This window comes from Erythrolamprus reginae, chromosome 1, assembly GCF_031021105.1.
Source record: "Erythrolamprus reginae isolate rEryReg1 chromosome 1, rEryReg1.hap1, whole genome shotgun sequence".
Classification (NCBI taxonomy): domain Eukaryota; kingdom Metazoa; phylum Chordata; class Lepidosauria; order Squamata; family Dipsadidae; genus Erythrolamprus; species Erythrolamprus reginae.
In genome coordinates, this window is record NC_091950.1 from 190,534,627 (window position 1) to 190,552,221 (window position 17,595).

General features: G+C 39.9%; 1 protein-coding gene across 1 annotated transcript in view; it reads left to right on the forward strand.

Moving 5' to 3' along the window:
- The window catches only part of METAP1D (methionyl aminopeptidase type 1D, mitochondrial), a 117,498-nt gene extending 101,530 nt beyond the window's left edge, over positions 1 to 15,968 (forward strand). The window contains 4 exon segments of the mRNA XM_070737329.1: positions 12,469 to 12,566; positions 14,091 to 14,138; positions 15,484 to 15,562; positions 15,702 to 15,968. Of these exon segments, the coding sequence (XP_070593430.1) occupies positions 12,469 to 12,566; positions 14,091 to 14,138; positions 15,484 to 15,562; positions 15,702 to 15,780 (304 nt within the window). The 3' untranslated portion in view covers positions 15,781 to 15,968.
- The last annotated feature ends 1,627 nt before the right edge of the window (positions 15,969 to 17,595 follow it).

The window sequence follows — 17,595 nt, forward strand, 5'->3', positions numbered from 1 at the left end:
TTGGCTCCATCTCTTGTTCAGAAGTCCCTCAAGACCTGGTTATGTCATCAGTCTTGGAGCTTCTGGGAAATTGGAGATGTATCTCAGTGACTCCATTATTGAAGGGTATACTGTATATTTATTCTCCCTGGTGGCATTCGTATATTTTCAATTTTAAATAACATACATTAAGGGAGACTAGGATAGATCTATTTCGGCCTTATTTTGGCCTCATCAGCTAGCCATACCCTCACTGGGACTTGAACCTGTAACCTTTGACTTGTAAGGCAGATAATTAACCTCTAGGCTACAGTATCCAATCCCTTCAGCATATATATATACATATATATATTTACAGCAGCACGAAGCTTAAAACTTCAGCCTGATGATGGTGAATGTGATTTCACCGAAACATCGCATAAACACTCAAAACATTACACGGGGCAAAACATATATAGTGTTAGGGGTGGAGATTTGGTTTGAATGTAGCAAACTATGTAGGGTGACTATGTTTTAGTGATTTGATTGGTTGGTGGAATCACAATTACTTGAAGGATTGACATGGTGATTATTATGAAATGTTTTTTTGTTTAAGGCTGGTTTCCAAATCTCTGGTAGGCGGGACGTATCATCTCTTTTGTTTATGCAGAGGGGGTGTTTCTCAATCTCTATTGCTTCCATAGTAATTCTTCTATATAAATTTTCTGTTTTGGAAAGTAATTTAGTTTTTTCAAAGTCAATTTCGTGCCCTGTTTTTTTAATGTGCTGGACAAGGGAGGAAGTCTTTTCTTCTTTTTTAACTGCATTCTTATGTTCTGCAATGCGTGTGCTCACTCTTCGATTGGTTTGTCCAATGTATGTGGCTGCACATGTTTTGCAAGGGATTTCATAGATTCCTTGGTGTTCTAGTCGGATTTTATCTTTTGGGTTCCTTAGGATGTTTGCTATTTTTTGGTTAGTGACAAATGAAGTTTTGATCTTATGTTTGTGCAGAATTTTACTAATTTTGTCTGTGGTGCCCTTGATGTAAGGGAGGAGGGTGGTACCATTATCCTGTTCTTGGTCTTGATTTTTTGGGGGTGTCTCTTTTTTTATTAGGTTTGTGATTGTTTTCCTTTCAAATCCATTAGAAATTAATACATCTTTGAGTTTGTTCAATTCAGTTTTTAAGTGCTCATGGTCAGCTAAGCGTTTGGTTCTGGTGATGAGAGTTTTGGCTACTGAGGTGATTTGTGCGGGGTGGTGGTGGGAGTGTGCATTTAAATAACGGTTGGTATGGGTTTTCTTTTGGTAGATGGTGTGTCCTAGGGTGCCATTGGGTTTTTTATAGATTAGTACATCCAGAAAGGGAAGTTGATCATTGGCTTCTGTTTCCATAGTAAATTTTATTTTGGGGTATAGGCTATTGAGATGTGTGAGGAAATTGTCTAGTTTTTCTCTTCCATGTGGCCAAATTACAAAGGTATCATCAACATATCTCAGCCAAAGTTTAGGTTTTGTTTAGATTGCTCTAATCTACGTGTATATATATATATATATGTGTGTGTGTGTGTGTGTGTGTGTGTGTGTTTTCGTGGATTTTCACGGGTATATGTATGTAGATTGTTCTGAGTTTGGGTTTTGCCCCGTGTAATAATTTGAGTGTCTATGCGACGCTAAATAAATTTGATGAATGAATGAATGAATGACCCTGATCAGAGCTTGATTTGGGTTTTCAAAGACTGCAAGCTCCCTCTGCTTTTCTGTAACTAACTTTTTCAGAAAAAGCTGCTTTCTATTTCAACTGCAAAAAATAACAGCGGTAACTGGGAACCTCTTAACCATAAAATACTTGAGATAGACTTTATTTATAAAGAATTCTGTTCTGTTCTGTTCTACTCTACTCTATTTCACTTCAAGCTCAACATCTCTTTCCCCAAAGCTCCCTTATTGGGCTCTCCTGTCCCTGTGAATTCTGTTGAAACACAGACTCATGGGGTGGGAAGGGATCTTGGAGGTCGTCTAGTTCAGCCTCAAATAGTGGAAACCCAAGAGAGTGTTCTATTTTCTGTAGTTATACTCTCCCTTGCCTGTCTTTTGAGCCATCAATACGATGGTAGCATTTTGAGAAAAGAAAACAACAACAACATCCCAAAACCTTTTCTCTAAAGTTTTTTATAAGGAGTATTCACACTACCAGATTGTTGTTTTTCTTAGATCTTAAGTGAGGTGGGAAATGACTCCACAGAGTCCTGTTTCTATACAAGCATAGAGCCCCTGGGCATCTTCCCCTTTATCTTTGGGCAACGTGCCCTGGGCTGAGGCTCCGAACAAGGGAAGTAGGTCAGCATCTAATATATAGAGGTGCTTCCTACTCCATGCAAGTGTCATAAGCAAGATCTCCTTTTGCAGTGCGACAAGATCTTATGTGATCTGAGTTGCATAGGAGGTAACAATAAGTCCTGGATTTTACTAAATACCAGTTTGTTGCTATTGCAAACAATAGATTCTTGAAGCATACTGAGCCATAATATCCCCCCCCCTTTATTTTGGGTTAATCTGTTCTGCGATCATACCCATTGTGGGTATTCAAAAACACATCACAAATATTGCTTCGAGAGTAGCTGAAAAAAGATTGGACAGCCTGAAGTATGCTGATTTTGATATTGGTCATTAATGAATAATAACCTTTCTTTATTTTTTAATATTTGGTTTTGCCACTGAAAAAGAAAACCTGAGATTAGATAGGCAGCAAAAAGGGTTGACTGAACTACCAGAGTAGAATAAACAAACATATTAAGGACAACCCAAATCATGTGCAATATGAGGAAATTATGATTATACTGTAGTTGCATAGCCAGATAATAATTTCCATTTATTATTTATTGATCATTGTTACTTATTATTATTATTATTTAAATTTGCATGCCTCCTGACTCTCAAGGACTCTAAGGCAGCTCAAAACCATCAATGAAATTATAATAAAATCAGTAAAATTAAAAATAAAAGATGGTCTTACAGTTCTGAAATCTGATTCTGTGTGGAGTCAGTTGCTTAATTGCTGAAGACAGATAAATGCAATGCTGCTCTTGCACAATTTTTGTCTACATGCATCACATTTTTTCCTCTCTTCATAATGTTAAAACAGCCTTTGTCTTCAATACTGTTGTCATGCCAATAAAATGTAGCAACGAAAAGCTACATGCCTTGATCAGCTTGATCCATTTCGGTTGAAATGCTTATTACTTTACACCTTATTGACCCAACTAAGAAAAATAGAAACGATTTGTTTAAATCTGAGTGTTCTAAATTCACTGATTTGGCATAAGCGAGAATGAAGTGCTGGAACTGAATTGGTGCGAACCACCACAATAGAAAACTTTGCTGTCGTCTTTCAAGCTGATAAAGATGATGATCCTAGTTCCAGTTGCTGGCATTTTCGGCCGTGTAACATTTTTGTAAAATAGTAAGCCAAATAAGAGGAATTTGTCCTCTTCAATCAGGTGTAATTTGCGGTACAGTAAAACAGCATGAGACTTCGCTTAGGCAGATACCCATCTATTGTTAGAATAGATGCTCAATAAGACACATTGTGCATGCAGAAGCACACTACACCGCTGCTCTGATTATTTATACATTACCCCTGCTTGCTGCTGATCCACAAAAAAAAGAAGGGTGGGGGGAGCCTGGCTTGCAGTAGACTTTATCTCCCACCCGGATGGTGTCCTGGAAGGCCTTCAAGTCTGGCTGTCAAACGGGTAGAAAGCCCTGGTTAGCTGTACATGCCTATTTTTAGGGAATTCTCTTGTCTTCATTTCCTTTATTTATTTATTGTTTAACCTGGTTGTGTTTTTATCTTGTCTTCTTTGTATTGAGAGCCACCCCAGAGTCATTTTTAAATCAGGCAGCACCGAAATCAAATTCAATAAACAAATATTGCTCCTTGCATTCATTTTCCTCCCTCCTGCTCTATCCTATTAATCTCTCAATATTTTGGACAACAAGTCCCATAGCTGTCAATGCAACACTGCTGTGGAAAGTGGGTGAAACTGATATCGTAAATAGATGGTCCTTTAAAGCCGAATGTGTGGTACCGATTGCCTAAGAACCTTGTTCCTATTGCTCTGGAGTCAAAAGGTTTCTCTGACCTTTTTTTTTTCAGCAGAAAATACTGACAACAAGAAAAGAAACATTGTCACCAAATATCTACAAAATGACATATATCAAATAATGTTAGAGACACAGACAACTGCACACAAGACAACTAGACACAAGAACAGTTTTTTCCCCAAACACCATCCCTCTGCTAAACAAATAATTCCCTCAACACTGTTAAACTATTTACTAAGTCTGCACTACTATTACTTCTAGTTTTTTCTCATCATTCCTATCATCCTTTTCTTCCCACTTATTTATTTATTTATTTATTTATTTACTTTCTTTCTTTCTTTCTTTCTTACTTACTTACTTACTTACTTACTTACTTACTTACTTACTTACTTACTTACTTACTTACTTATTGGATTTGTATGCCGCCCCTCTCCGCAGACTGTATGATTGTAACTTGTTGTTTATATCCTTAAGATTTTTATTAATATTGATTGTTTCCTCATTGCTTATTTATCCCCTATAATCATTAAGTGTTGTACCTCATGATTCTTGACAAATATATATTTCCTTTAATGTACACTGAGAGCATATGCACCAAGACAAATTTCTTGTGTGTCCAATCACACCTGGCCAATAAAGAATTCTATCTATTGAAATATTATTCCAAATTAAAGAATCATGTTTTTCTCCAATACATTTAAATGTTCTGTGCTTCATTTGACAAATTCTTCATATTTCCATAATTGGCTTTCACATCTTGGGTAAGACATCAGCTAGAGAATCTTAGTCAAATAATTTTTGGAGAAATTTAAATTGATATTTACTGTGTCCTGCCCCCTGCAAAATTCAGTCTTACTCAAAATTGAGAAATTAAGAACTCTGTTTCCTTGGCTTCTAGGTTTAATCTCTCTACAATAGCTTTTCCACTTCATTCTGCTCTGTAATTTGCATGATGTTTGGTATATTACTTTGCCTTCTTTCTCTTTGGGTCTTCTTTCACCTATTATTTCCTCAGTTTGCTGATTTTTCAGTTCCTTTCCTATGTTTTCGGACTACAGTATCCCCTTGATTTTCGCAGGGGATGCGTTCTGAGACCGCCCACGAAAGTCGAATTTCCGCGAAGTAGAGATGCGGAAGTAAATACACTATTTTTGGCTATGAACAGTATCCCAAGCCTTCCCTTAACACTTTAAACCCCTAAATTACAATTTCCCATTCCCTTAGCAACCATTTAGATTATTACTCACCATGTTTATTTATTAAAGTTTATTTAAAAAAATATTTTTTAAAGGCAGACGAAAGTTTGGCAATGACATATGATGTCATCGGGCAGGAAAAACCGTGGTATAGGGGGGGAAATGCGAAGTATTTCTTAATTAATATTTTTGAAAAACCGTGGTATAGACGTTTCGCGAAGTTCGAACCCGCGAAAATCGAGGGAACACTGTATCTAAATCTACAGAAAGAGTTCTCTCTCATACCACTCCTTCCCAGGTTCTTGCCCCAGGGTCCACGTCTCCTACTTTCTTCCTGCTTTTTGGAAGACCGTGCATAGTTATTCCTTTCCATAAGAGATTTATTCTAGTCAGATAATTATCCTTTATTTCTTTTAGTGCAATAAGGTTGTGCATATGGACAGCTCTGGTTTGATGAGCTTAGTCGTAAAGGCTATTCCATTCATCACAATCATTGAATTAAATCAATTTTAAAGGCCAGAAATACAATATAAAGCAGATTTTTATATATAATATATATATATATATACCAAACTATATTGGATCAGATCTTTAGACCCAATATAGGAGTTTAAATTGCTCTTGGTGAAGTGTGCTTACTTTTCGCCTCAAGTCAATTTTGCACAATAGCACATCCAGTGGCGACACTAAATGACTACAGGATTCCCACTGATCTAAAATGGGCACTAGATTTCAGACATGTATTAGAAACTGCATCCAAATGAGTCGAATTGCTTTAGGTGTAGTGGTAGTTTTATATATATAAACCACATAAATCATTCATACTGAAGTTTACATATCCCTTGTTATATCTGTCAACTAGGAATGTGCAAATCATGCAGGGTCTTGAACTAGTTTGGCGGCAATTAATTAGAAGGATGATTCAGTGAAAGCTTTGAATGGAGGCTTTGCATAACCATAATATCATCTCCCTCTCTCTCAGCCACTGATTATTTTTTTTTGCAGAGATTTGAGAACTTCAGGCCCCAGGATCTGTGAATTTTAATTCCAACTCCAAAACTAATAGCAACTTAATATAAAGCTATGCAATTAGGATTAAACAATTTGGAAGTCAAAACTTATTTGACTATCCTATCTAAGAATTTTTTTAAAAAAATATTTTAAAAAGCACTTTAATCTTGCAAGATAATAGGCATGAATAAACCCAAATAAAAAAATTAATCCAATTATTTTGGCACTAGCAAACTTGGGGGAAAGTATAGAAATGTAAAAAGGCTGTTGCTTCATTGTTGAAGAAACAGGCATTATTTTCTCTTTAATGTTGGGTTTAACTACTCTACTACATGCTTGCACTGTCTTGTAAACACATCTCTATGGTCAGGTCGCAATTAACTGACCAGTGTGTCACCTTTTGATGACCAAAAGGGGCAGATGCTCTGCAGGCTATATAAACCTCTGCAGAGTAGATGCTCCCCCCTTCTTTCTCTTCTACCTCTTCTACCTTCTTCTTCTGTGTGTGATCCATGGTCCTCGGCTGAGGACACATGTGTGAGATGAAATCCAAAGCCATCCTCACACATGGGACCATCCAGAAGTTATTAATATGGACTGGAATATAAACTTATCTGCCTGCAATCTATCAATTGCATGAATCAACATAATTGTAAGTAAAGATTGTATTTTTCATCTTTATGAAGAAGTGGTCATTCATTGCCAACAAATGGGATTCTGAACCACGTGTTATTTCTTGCCATGCTAACTCCGCTGCAAATTAAGCTAGCTGAACTCTGCTAATACAAATAATATTAATAATAATCAAAATACCCAGCATTTAGCGTGTTCATTTTTATGTGTAAGTGTGGACACTGTTAACTTTCTGGCTTCTTTTCATTCTCATTTTTCTTTGGGAAACCAATTAAACCTTTCAAATCCTATCAGGACTGATTTTCCACCCCATCTTTTAACTTCCATGTTCCTGTTTCTTTGTGTCATTACTTAACTCCCTGTGACTATTTAGGTGATCCATAAAGACATTTCAGCTATCATGCATTTGAGATCTATACTCTGCTGTGCACCAGAATCACGCAAAATACTGTAATAGCTAAAGATTTTTGTCGGTGTGTTGGTAGGCAAGCGGTAGCTAATCTATAGAACCTGTTCAGAAAAATCCATTCAAGGTGTTATCTGTGAACATAATGAAAAGCTATTGACGTACGTCTCCACTTTGCAGTAGTTGGGAGTCTTCTATATCCTGGTAGCACTTGATTGTGGCCATGCGCTTGTGAGCATGGGGGCAAAGGGCATGGCCTCATGTGATGTGTAAAATAAATGGGAGAAAAGAAACCAATTCCTCGCCTTTACAGACACACAGGTTGGCGTCTTTGAAACAAAACCAACAAGAATATTCTCTCTCTCTCTCTCTCTCTCTCTCTCTCTCTCTCTCTCTCTCTCTCTCTCTCTCTCTCTCCCTCCCTGTCTCTCTTTGTGTTTAATATAAGTTCCCAACAATAATTCCATGTTGTAATTTTGTACAGCTGACAATATCTCAAGCCAACAGACATAACTCTACATAGAGTTTTTTTAGTATGTAATTTCTTCATTAAAAAAGAAGAAGTACTGGACTCAACTCATGAGTGCCATTGGTCACAGCCATCTCTATCACATTCCTGGGGCAGTGTACAGTATATACAAATAGAGTATTGTTTAATGAAAGAACTGGAGCCATAAGACTACGTCTTCAACTGTCTTTCCTTTTACACGACTGAATTTCAGTTGCTATGGCATTAGTAAGGGATATTTGCCTTGAACATTCTACAACAGTGATGGCAAAGCTTTTTTTCCTCTGGGGCCGAAAGAGTATGGGCACGCACTATTGTGCATGCGTGAGTGCCCACACCCATAATTCAATGCCTGGGGAGGCGAAAACAGCTTCCCCTGCCCCTTGGAGGCCCTCTGGAGGCCGGAAATGGCCTGTTTCCCAACTTCTGGTGGGCCCAGTAGCCTCATGTTTTGCCGTCCCCAGGTTCCAAAGACTTCCCTTGAGCCAGGGGAGGGTAAAAACCATCCTTCATCCCCCTGGAGGCTCTCTGGAAGCCAAAAACGCCCTCCCGGGGCCTCTGTGTAAGCCAAAAATCAGCTGGGCAGCACACACATGCACGTTGGAGCTGAGCTAGGGCAACAGCTTGTGTGCCAGCAGATATGGCTCTGCGTGGCACCCTTGCCATAGGTTCTCCATCACTGTTCCATAAAACATTCTATAAAACATGGTTGCAGTCTTCAAATGTGAGGAAATTGGGGATTTGGGGTGTGAAAGTATACGTAGCACCAATTTTCCCCACAATGCATCTAAGAAGGATCTAAAACAAGGTCACCAAGCAATAAAAAATGTGTCACTGTATATGCGTTCATATGCAATCTCAGAGAAGGAGAAGTCCAAAAAGGATTAAACCCAGTTAGCAGCATTAGGAGCCACCCTATGCTGAGTGAATTGTAAAATATAAAGACAATGGGAATTGTGGAATCCAGGGGCTCCATGGTTCAATCCTGAGCTAGGTATGTTCTCTTATATTGGAACAGTAGGAATTGAATTAGCTTGAAACCCTTAACAGTTTATTAACCCACAGGAAGACACATCCTGTTAGTGATGATGAAGTTGTAGCACAATGGTAGGCAGCAGAGTGCCATCCAGTTGTTTTCAACTATTCCTCCTACTGTTCTTCGCCATTAATCAAGCTAGCTGAATTTGATCAACATTTGGAGTTCCGTCAACCAGTGTGCCGCAACACTCTTTGCATTCTAATCTCGGGTCGCTAAACTACGGTGTTTTCCCTTCCAAGATTCACACTCATCATTGGCAAGCTTTGCCCCAATTCCTACTATGCTTTTGACATTAGACAAAAAATTCACCCTTGTTTAACTAACGTAAAAGATCATTGTGGTACCCCATGTCTAATTCTGTTCATTATACAGTATTTAAAGCTGTGGGGGTGTGATGGTTCAGCAGTTAAAGAGCATGCCTGCCAGAAAGTTGACAGTCTGGGTTTAGGATCCAAGCACCAGACAACGGGGTGAGCTCCCTTTCGTTGTCCCAACTCCTGCCAAACTCACAGTTTGAAAGCATGCAAAGGCAAGTAGATAAATAGGTACCACTTTGGTGGGAAGGTAACAGCACTTTGTGCACCTTAGCATATATAATCATGGGCAATGGACAACACTGGTCCCCACAGCTAAGAAACACAGGTGAATATCACACCTAGAGTCAGACAAGACTGGACAGGGAAAACCTTTATATTTAAAGCCACAAGCACACAAAAACTTAACAAAGCCTCAAACTTTTTAAACGGGGCCAAATCATGGTCCTTCAGATTGTTGGGGGGCCGGACTGTCTGGGTGGGCATGGCTAAGCCATGTGACTAAATGGGTGTGGCCAATTTAGCAGTCCATTAAACCAGGGGTCTCCAACCTTGGCCACTTGAAGACTTGTGGACTTCAACTCCCAGAATTCCTCAGCCAGCTTTGCTTCCAGAATTCCTCAGCTTTGCCGGCTGAGGAATTCTGGGAGTTGAAGTCCATAAGTCTTCAAGTGGCCAAGGTTGGAGACCCCTGCATTAAACAATGCATACAAATTAAACTTTAATTTGTTTTTTTCCTGGGGGTGTTTTATTTCCTTTTTTTGCATGTTGCTCTTTTGGTTGGCTTTTCTTTTTACTAGATGGGTTTCCCCCACCCCCCAGTTATTTAGGCGTTCAGTGGTCCACATCAGGAAACTGTTTTGCAGCAATTCTTCTCAGCCCCAAGGAGGTTACAAGGAGCCGGTGAATGGTTCCATCTTGTCCCAGGTGAATGGATGAATGGCTTAATTTAATGGGTTTTTAAATTGTTTTGTTGTTTTTATATTGTTGTTTTTATTTTGCTGTCCTCTGCTCAGAGTCCATAAGGAGTTGGGCAGCTTACAAGTTGAAAAAGGAAGGAGGGAGGGAAGGAAGGAAGGTAGGAAGGAAGGAAGAAATCTCTGTTTTTCTCTCTCTTATCTCTTTTTCTCTCCCTCTATCTCTCTCTCTCTTTCTGTATCTCTCTTTCTCGCTCTGTCTCTGTCTTTCTTGCTCTTTCTATCTCATCTTCTGGAGGTGGGGGAGGTAAAACCCCCCCAGGGAATGTGGACATCCAGGGAGGCCTCTGTGCCAATTTTTGCCCCCACCCTCCAGTAGCACTCTGCTGGCTAAAAATGTTCACCTTACTTTCCAGTTCCAGCCCATGGGGCTCGTGAAGATAAGTCCTGGCTTCCACTGAAGCCGGCAGGATGGTGGAATGATGTGGGCGGGGCAGTCTTTTATTTATGTATTATTTATTGATTTCATTAGAGTTGAAACCCCCTGCTCAAGCAGGAAATCCTACACATCCCCAGCCATATGGCAGTCCAATCTCCTCTTGAAAATGTCCAGAGTTGGGGCGTTCGCTACCTCTGCTGGCAGGCCGTTCCACTGGCCTTGTTGTCTGTGAGTCTGATTAATGGCTTCAGTGGGCCATAGTTTGAGGACCCCTGCCTTAACAGACCCCTAACCTCTGCAAACATATGCTAATGTGGATAAGTGCTGCTTTTAAAAATATTTTATTTTAAAACTCCATAGGCATGGTTGGGCCACAATACTTTGTCTGGCCTTAGGTTCCAATGTAATCCAGGGGAGACAGCATTGTAGTTTTCATTTAAGTGCATGAAATAGCATTTGAGAAGAGAAGCCTGTCATCTCTATTGTACTTCCTATTTGTGGTCTGGGAATGCCTTTAAAGGGAAATGGCAATCTTCAGGCTTCTGATGTTTTTTTGAATGAAAAGCAACAGTTACCCAGCTCTTCTATATTCTGCAAATTCTGGAGATAAAGCCAACTCCACTCAACTAAAGGGAACCATGGCTGTGATTCTGTTGAAAATAAGAGATGAGCCTATCGATTTGAGTTGGTTTTTGTTGTTGGGCCTTTCTCACTTTTGCAAATAGATTGCTTGCTTCATCAAACATATGGACTTTAAAAAAAAAGAAATCAGAATTAAATATGTGCGTTAAAATGACTAGGTGATAACCTTAAATGATAACCTTTACCCTTTTATGTGTTTTGAAAGCTGTTTCTCCAAATGTGCATTTTTTCTTTCCGGTGTCTTGCCTATTTTTATAATTTTTATTTGTATTCCACCTTTATTATTTTTACCAACAACTCAAAACAGTGGACACATCCGATACACCTTCCTCCTTCTGTTTCCCACACAACAACTATCTTGTGTGGTGGGTTGGGCTGAAAGAGAGTGGCTGGCCAAGGTGACCCAGCTGGCTTTCATGGCTAAGGCAGGTCTAGAACTCAGTCCCTGGCTTTCAAACCTACTGGTTGGACCACTTGACCAAGATTTAAGATTTATTAGATTTATATGCCACCCCTCTCCGAAGATTCGGGGTGACCAAACTGACTTTAATATCTGCATTTTGTGTAATCTTTTCCCTAATATATTTTTAATTATTGGGGTGCATTGTAAATTCAAAGGACTGCATATTTTGAACTATGGCAAAAAAAAAATATGGTTCAAACAATGCTTTGAAACTGTGAAAGTAGTCAGATCCAAACTAAAATTCTCTCCTACCCCTATTTAAGGCAGGGTTATAGAAAGCACCAGATAAGAATTGAAAGCACTATGACTGCAAAAATCTTCCTCTTGTAAATGCTTGTATGCCATTTTGGAGACAGATTTTCAGCTTTACAAATAATGAAAGCACTGATGTAATGCTAGGTGGATTTGAAGTAATTCTAACTTTGTAATCCTCTGTCAGTTCCTGGAGAAATGTCATTGTTTTTTACATCAGTCCCTAATGTTTTAGAGCCAGGATAACCCTCAAAAAGACAGGATTATCTTTGCAAAGCTCTTACCACAAGTTAATACTTTCCTAGGTCTCGATGGAGATTCCCATTATTAACATTCTTCATCTCCTTTCCCCTTTTTATTACACACTGAACACCTGGGTAATTCTGTCATTTCAGAAATAAAACAAAATCTTGAGTTTTAGGAATATACAAAAATGTGCTTTCCTGTCAAAAAGTGGTAGTGTCAGGATCCTCAGCTGCGTTCTTTTGTGAAAATGAGATAATGATGTCTTTAACCAAATGCATTCTTCTGAATTTGGAAATTGTTTGTATTTAAAAATGTCTGTGTTTTTTTTGTAAAGCAACATCGCCCATCAAAATGGTTTTCAAGTCTGCCCTTACATTGGTGGTCATGGGATAGGAACGCAGTTACATAGTAATCCTGAAGTTTGGCAACATGGTAAGAGGGTTCCTCCTTAATTTTTCCATGGTCCTTTGAATACCTTACATTATATTTGCATCCATCCTGCCAGTACATAAAAATTTTGTCACTTCTTAGAAATGATTGTCCCTTTGGGAGTTGATGGACTTTAAAGGAAAACTCAAATGAACAAATCAGAAACATGATCAAACAGAAGCAGTGTCCAAAATTGTGGGAGATATTTTTCTTTCCGCGCTAATTCAAAATGCTTATTATTGATGATAAACCTCTAGGGATGGGCGTCAAACTCACCACCCTCAGGCCCAACGGCTTCATATGAGGGCCATGCCCACCCGCTTCTTAGTGAAGGGGGAAATCATGTGACTTGACAATGTGACTCTATGAGTTTGACACCCCTGCTCTGGAGGCCTAGTTTCCCACAAACCCAGGCTTGCTTGACAAATACAAAAAGAAGGTTTTGTAGTTCCCGCTCATCATGATAAATCATAGTTTGTTGAGCCAGTCGTAGTGATCGTGTTTTTGACAGACACTAACCTTATGGCAAGATTTCTGCTGTAATTGCAATGCTTATAACTAAGGTTTGCACATTGCATTAAGCCAAAGTAAATCACATATGACTCAATGCAACCTTTTGCAAACTGGTGCCTTCCAAGTGTGTTGGAATTGCTCGTCTCCAGGAAACAGGTTGGGAAAAGATAGCTTTCTACAATGCATGGTCCCAATTGGTATCTACTGCAATTGACTTAAAGGCCATTAAGTTTAGACGTTAATGGAAGAAAGAGGGTACACTATGGCTCTCCTCTTGAGACACGACTTCTGTGGAAAGAGGAGTATGGGAAAGTAGAAGCAGAATTTCTAGTTTCCGTTTGATATCGAACGCCACACATTTCTTTTGTCACCTGTCTCCAGATTTTTGCAGATTACTTTCCCAAATAAAAATGTGTTGCTAATAGACAGCTCTTGATGATAATCCCTTAACACACCCCGCTTTTTCCTGACATTTGGGATTGGAATAGAAACAGCATTTGGGCCTAAATCTGAAATTACTAGCTAAAAACTGGAGGGGAGGGTGGTGGAAGGTGGAATATTAGCATCTTTTCACTTCTACTTGGAAGTAACTTGTGTTATTTATTTTCAAGTAATGATACTGAGGAATCCAGGTGTGAAGATAATGGGTGGATTCCACTCTTTGTGTAAAATAGTCATTCCCCTAGATCTCCTTTGGTTTCTTTGACTCTCCAAGCATATAGGGTAATTTTAATTTAAAATCTGAATGTATTTCTTTCCTTTGACAATTTTCCATTCCAACTAGATGAATACTTAGGTTATTCCCCTCTCCCCCAAAGTAGAATCAAGTGCAAACCTTAAATTGGCCAGGCCTGTCTTCTGAATTCAGAATATTCTAGGATGGACCAGAAGATTTGCAGGGCAAAAATGGGCTTAGCTAAGAGATGGTCCTGTTTGAGAGAAACACAATTTCTAGCAAAATATCCCATTTTTATTTACCTAGGTAATTTAATAAGTTTCTCTTTTATTTTATAGCAAACGAAAATGATGTATTAATGGAGAAGGGAATGGCATTCACAATAGGTTAGTTATGGTTTGTATTGAAACTGTTGCAGTATCTTTGCTCGCAATCTTACTGTACAATTGGATTTTCTTTCTCCAGAATCATTAAGACTTCTATTGTTTTAATAGAATAATACCTCAAGCAGCTCTGTTTAAATGTTGAATGTCTTATAGTATACTTATTCTAAAGTCATTGGATACGATTTCCATTTGCATTTTCATGACACTCTCTACATTTTGTTAGATAAAAAAAATATCACTGACTTCTGATTTTAATATATATGATACTTATTAGATTGGCATGCTGCCCATCTCTCTATCCAGAGGTGAGATGGCTTCGTTGCCTGAGATAGTGTTCATTTGCCCAGAGCAGAACAGCTGCCCATGACTACCCTGTGGACTAGAGCCTTGGGTTGGAGACTTCAGGAAGAGCTTCCTCAAGGAGGCATCAAGCCAAGGGGCAATTGGAGAGCTGACAATTCCTCAATCCATCCTAAGGGTCGATTTAGATTGTGTCATGACAGCCCAGTGAGTTTTGGGAGGAAGGGAAGCTGAGCTCCCAGTAAGAGGTCAGTTTAAAGGCTGATCCCCCCCCCCCTCCATATCAAATTAACCACCCAACTCTCTGGGAACAATTATGCCCCTTTATTGGAGCCCAGGATCTGCCCTTCTGTCATTTTGACTGAGTAGCCAGTCAGCAGCCCTCACCTGGGAGATTGAACACGCTAAATACCAATCATCAAGCGCTTATCAGGGGGTGGAAAGAGAGAGGAAAAAATGTATTCCTCGCTCACGGTGTGCCTAAATGGTACAGCAATTAAGGGGAAATAAGAAAATTGTTGTTTTGCTGATTTAATGAACATTTTAAAACCTGCTTTAAAAAAAAAAATCAAATATTTCCATCCTGCCTGCTCTTTGGAGGAAAGTGGCTGGGGGCTTTGGTTGTTATGATCCACGAGGATCTTAATTAAAGCTTGATTAAAATGCCCTTCTTCCACCTTTTGAAACAGGGACTCGTTCAGGTTCTAGCTTGACGGTTCCTTTGCTTTTCTCCACGGGTAGTTTTCGTGATTGGGATATATGTATGTATGTATATATATATGTGTGTATGTGTGTGTGTGTGTGTGTATATATATATATATATATATATATACACACACACACACACACACACACACACACAGCACGAAGCTTACAACTTCAGCCTGATGATGGTGAATGTGATTTCACCGAAACGTCGCATAGACACTCAAAATATTACACGGGGCAAAACCCGAACTCATGGACAAACTGGCGCTGGAGGGTTAGGAAAGACACACTTGGAAATCACTGCAGTACTTATTCAATTCTCTGTTTGTCATACCAGAGCCTGTAATAATGGAAGGATTGACCGAATGCTATCTCCTGGATGACGACTGGACTCTGATAAGTGCAGATCTCAGAAGGTGGTACCTTCTTTCCTGTTGTCATTTCAATTCTCCAGTTTAATTGATAATTCCCCAATGGGGAGTTCTCGTGCATTTCCGCTTCAGAATAGAATTTGCGGGACCACCTTGTCCCCCTAACTCGCTGCTTCTCTTGCAGATCAGCCGTGTTTGAGCACACCATCGTCATTACAGACAAAGGATCCGAAATCCTGACCCTCCTGGCTGAGGAAACTTAAGAGCCACCAGCTGGCAGAAGAACCTTTTTCCTGTGGTGCTCCCCGGGAGAAGGTGGCATCAGAAGGGCTGTATCAACCCACTTATTTATTTAGGGGATCCTCCAAAGGACAAGGATGTAAACACCAGATAATCTTTGGACAAAGCATGTAACCTCTTCTACTGCACAACTATAAATATATATAATCTCCCCCTTTCCTTTTTTTTTTAAAAAAGTGAGGATGTGTTTCTCTCCCCCCCCCCCCCCAATTTTGGTTTCTTATGCTTCCTTTCAAGGCTGTTCCTAGTCCCTGTGGCAGTGCCCACATGTTTACATAGCCAAATGGTGTGTGTTTTTTCAAAGACGCAGAAAGAGCAGCAAAGCAAAGGGGCAAACTTTTACTTCTTGTGGCTTTGCAGCCACTTAGCATTTTAAGCAACCATTCAGGCTCTTTGTATATCAGAACCTGCAGACCAAACAACCCTCCTTTACAAAAAATGGAAAAAAAACCCTGGTTTTTTACTGTATTACTTGTTGTTCTTCTGTTATTCTGGAGATCTCGCCTACAAAAAGATATTGACAAAATTGAAGGGGTCCAAAGACGGGCTACAAAAATGGTGGAAGGACTTAAGCATAAAACATATCAGGAAAGACTTAATGAACTCAATCTGTATAGTCTGGAGGACAGAAGGGAAAGAGGGGAATGATCGAAACATTTAAAGGGTTAAATAAGGTTCAGGAGGGAAGTGTTGTTAATGGGGAAGTGAACACAAGAACAAACAAGGGGGCACAATCTGAGGTTAGTTGTGGGAAAGATTAGAAGCAACGTGAGAAAATATTTTATTGAAAGAATAGTAGATGCTTGGAACAAACTTCCAACAGATGTGGTTGGTGAATCCACAGGAACTGAATTTAAACGTGCCTGGGATAAACATATATCCATCCTAAGATAAAATATAGGAAATAGTATAAGGGCAGACTAGATGGACCATAAGGTCTTTTTCTGCCCTAAGTCTTCTGTTTCTTAGTTACTCTGTGGGTGACATTATTCCTTGAGGTAGAGGACCTTGCCTAAACTGGTGCTCCTTCCCCCAAGGCTCCAGCCTGACCTTTACTGCAGAGGGATGGTTTGAAATAGGTCTTTTGCTGCAGCCCAAATCCCAAGCTGAACCTCCACAGAAAAGGAAGAGAAGCCTGGACACCTGGCAATTGAAGACTTCCTCGGGCGGGGAGGGCTGCATGCCCAGAAGAAGGACCTGCTGTGACTTTGGCCCATTCCCCCTTCTGCCTGCCAGAAGTAGCTTGGCAGAGGCTTCTGTTAGCCTCCCTCCAAACACACACCGTGGCCCACCTTCAGCTCCTGGAGGAAGCAGTCAGTCGCTACCCAGTGCGTTAAAGGCTTTCCTTTGGAGATCTCCAAACCGGCCATAAAGACTTCCGGCGTATTTGAGGATTTTTTGGGGGGTGGGGGGGACGCAAGCCGGAGAGGATCCTGCGCAAGCTTGAAGTAGGATCAGCTGAGCTAAAGGCGAGCCTCAGAAAGGCACCTGGCCGGGATGGAAGGGATGCAGTTGCCAATGCAAAGGAGCTCCTTGGATAAAGCAAATAAGCTGGGAAAGGAGAAGGGAATTCTCCTGACTGGGTTCGGCGTCACTCACCCGAAAATCCCTTTTAGAAACATAGAAGATTGACCGCAGAAAAAGACCTCATGGTCCATATAGTCTGCCCTTATACCATTTCCTGTATTTTATCTTAGGATGGATATATGTTTATCCCAGGCGTGTTTAAATTCAGTTCCTGTGGATTTACCCACCACGTCTTCTGGAAGTTTGTTCCA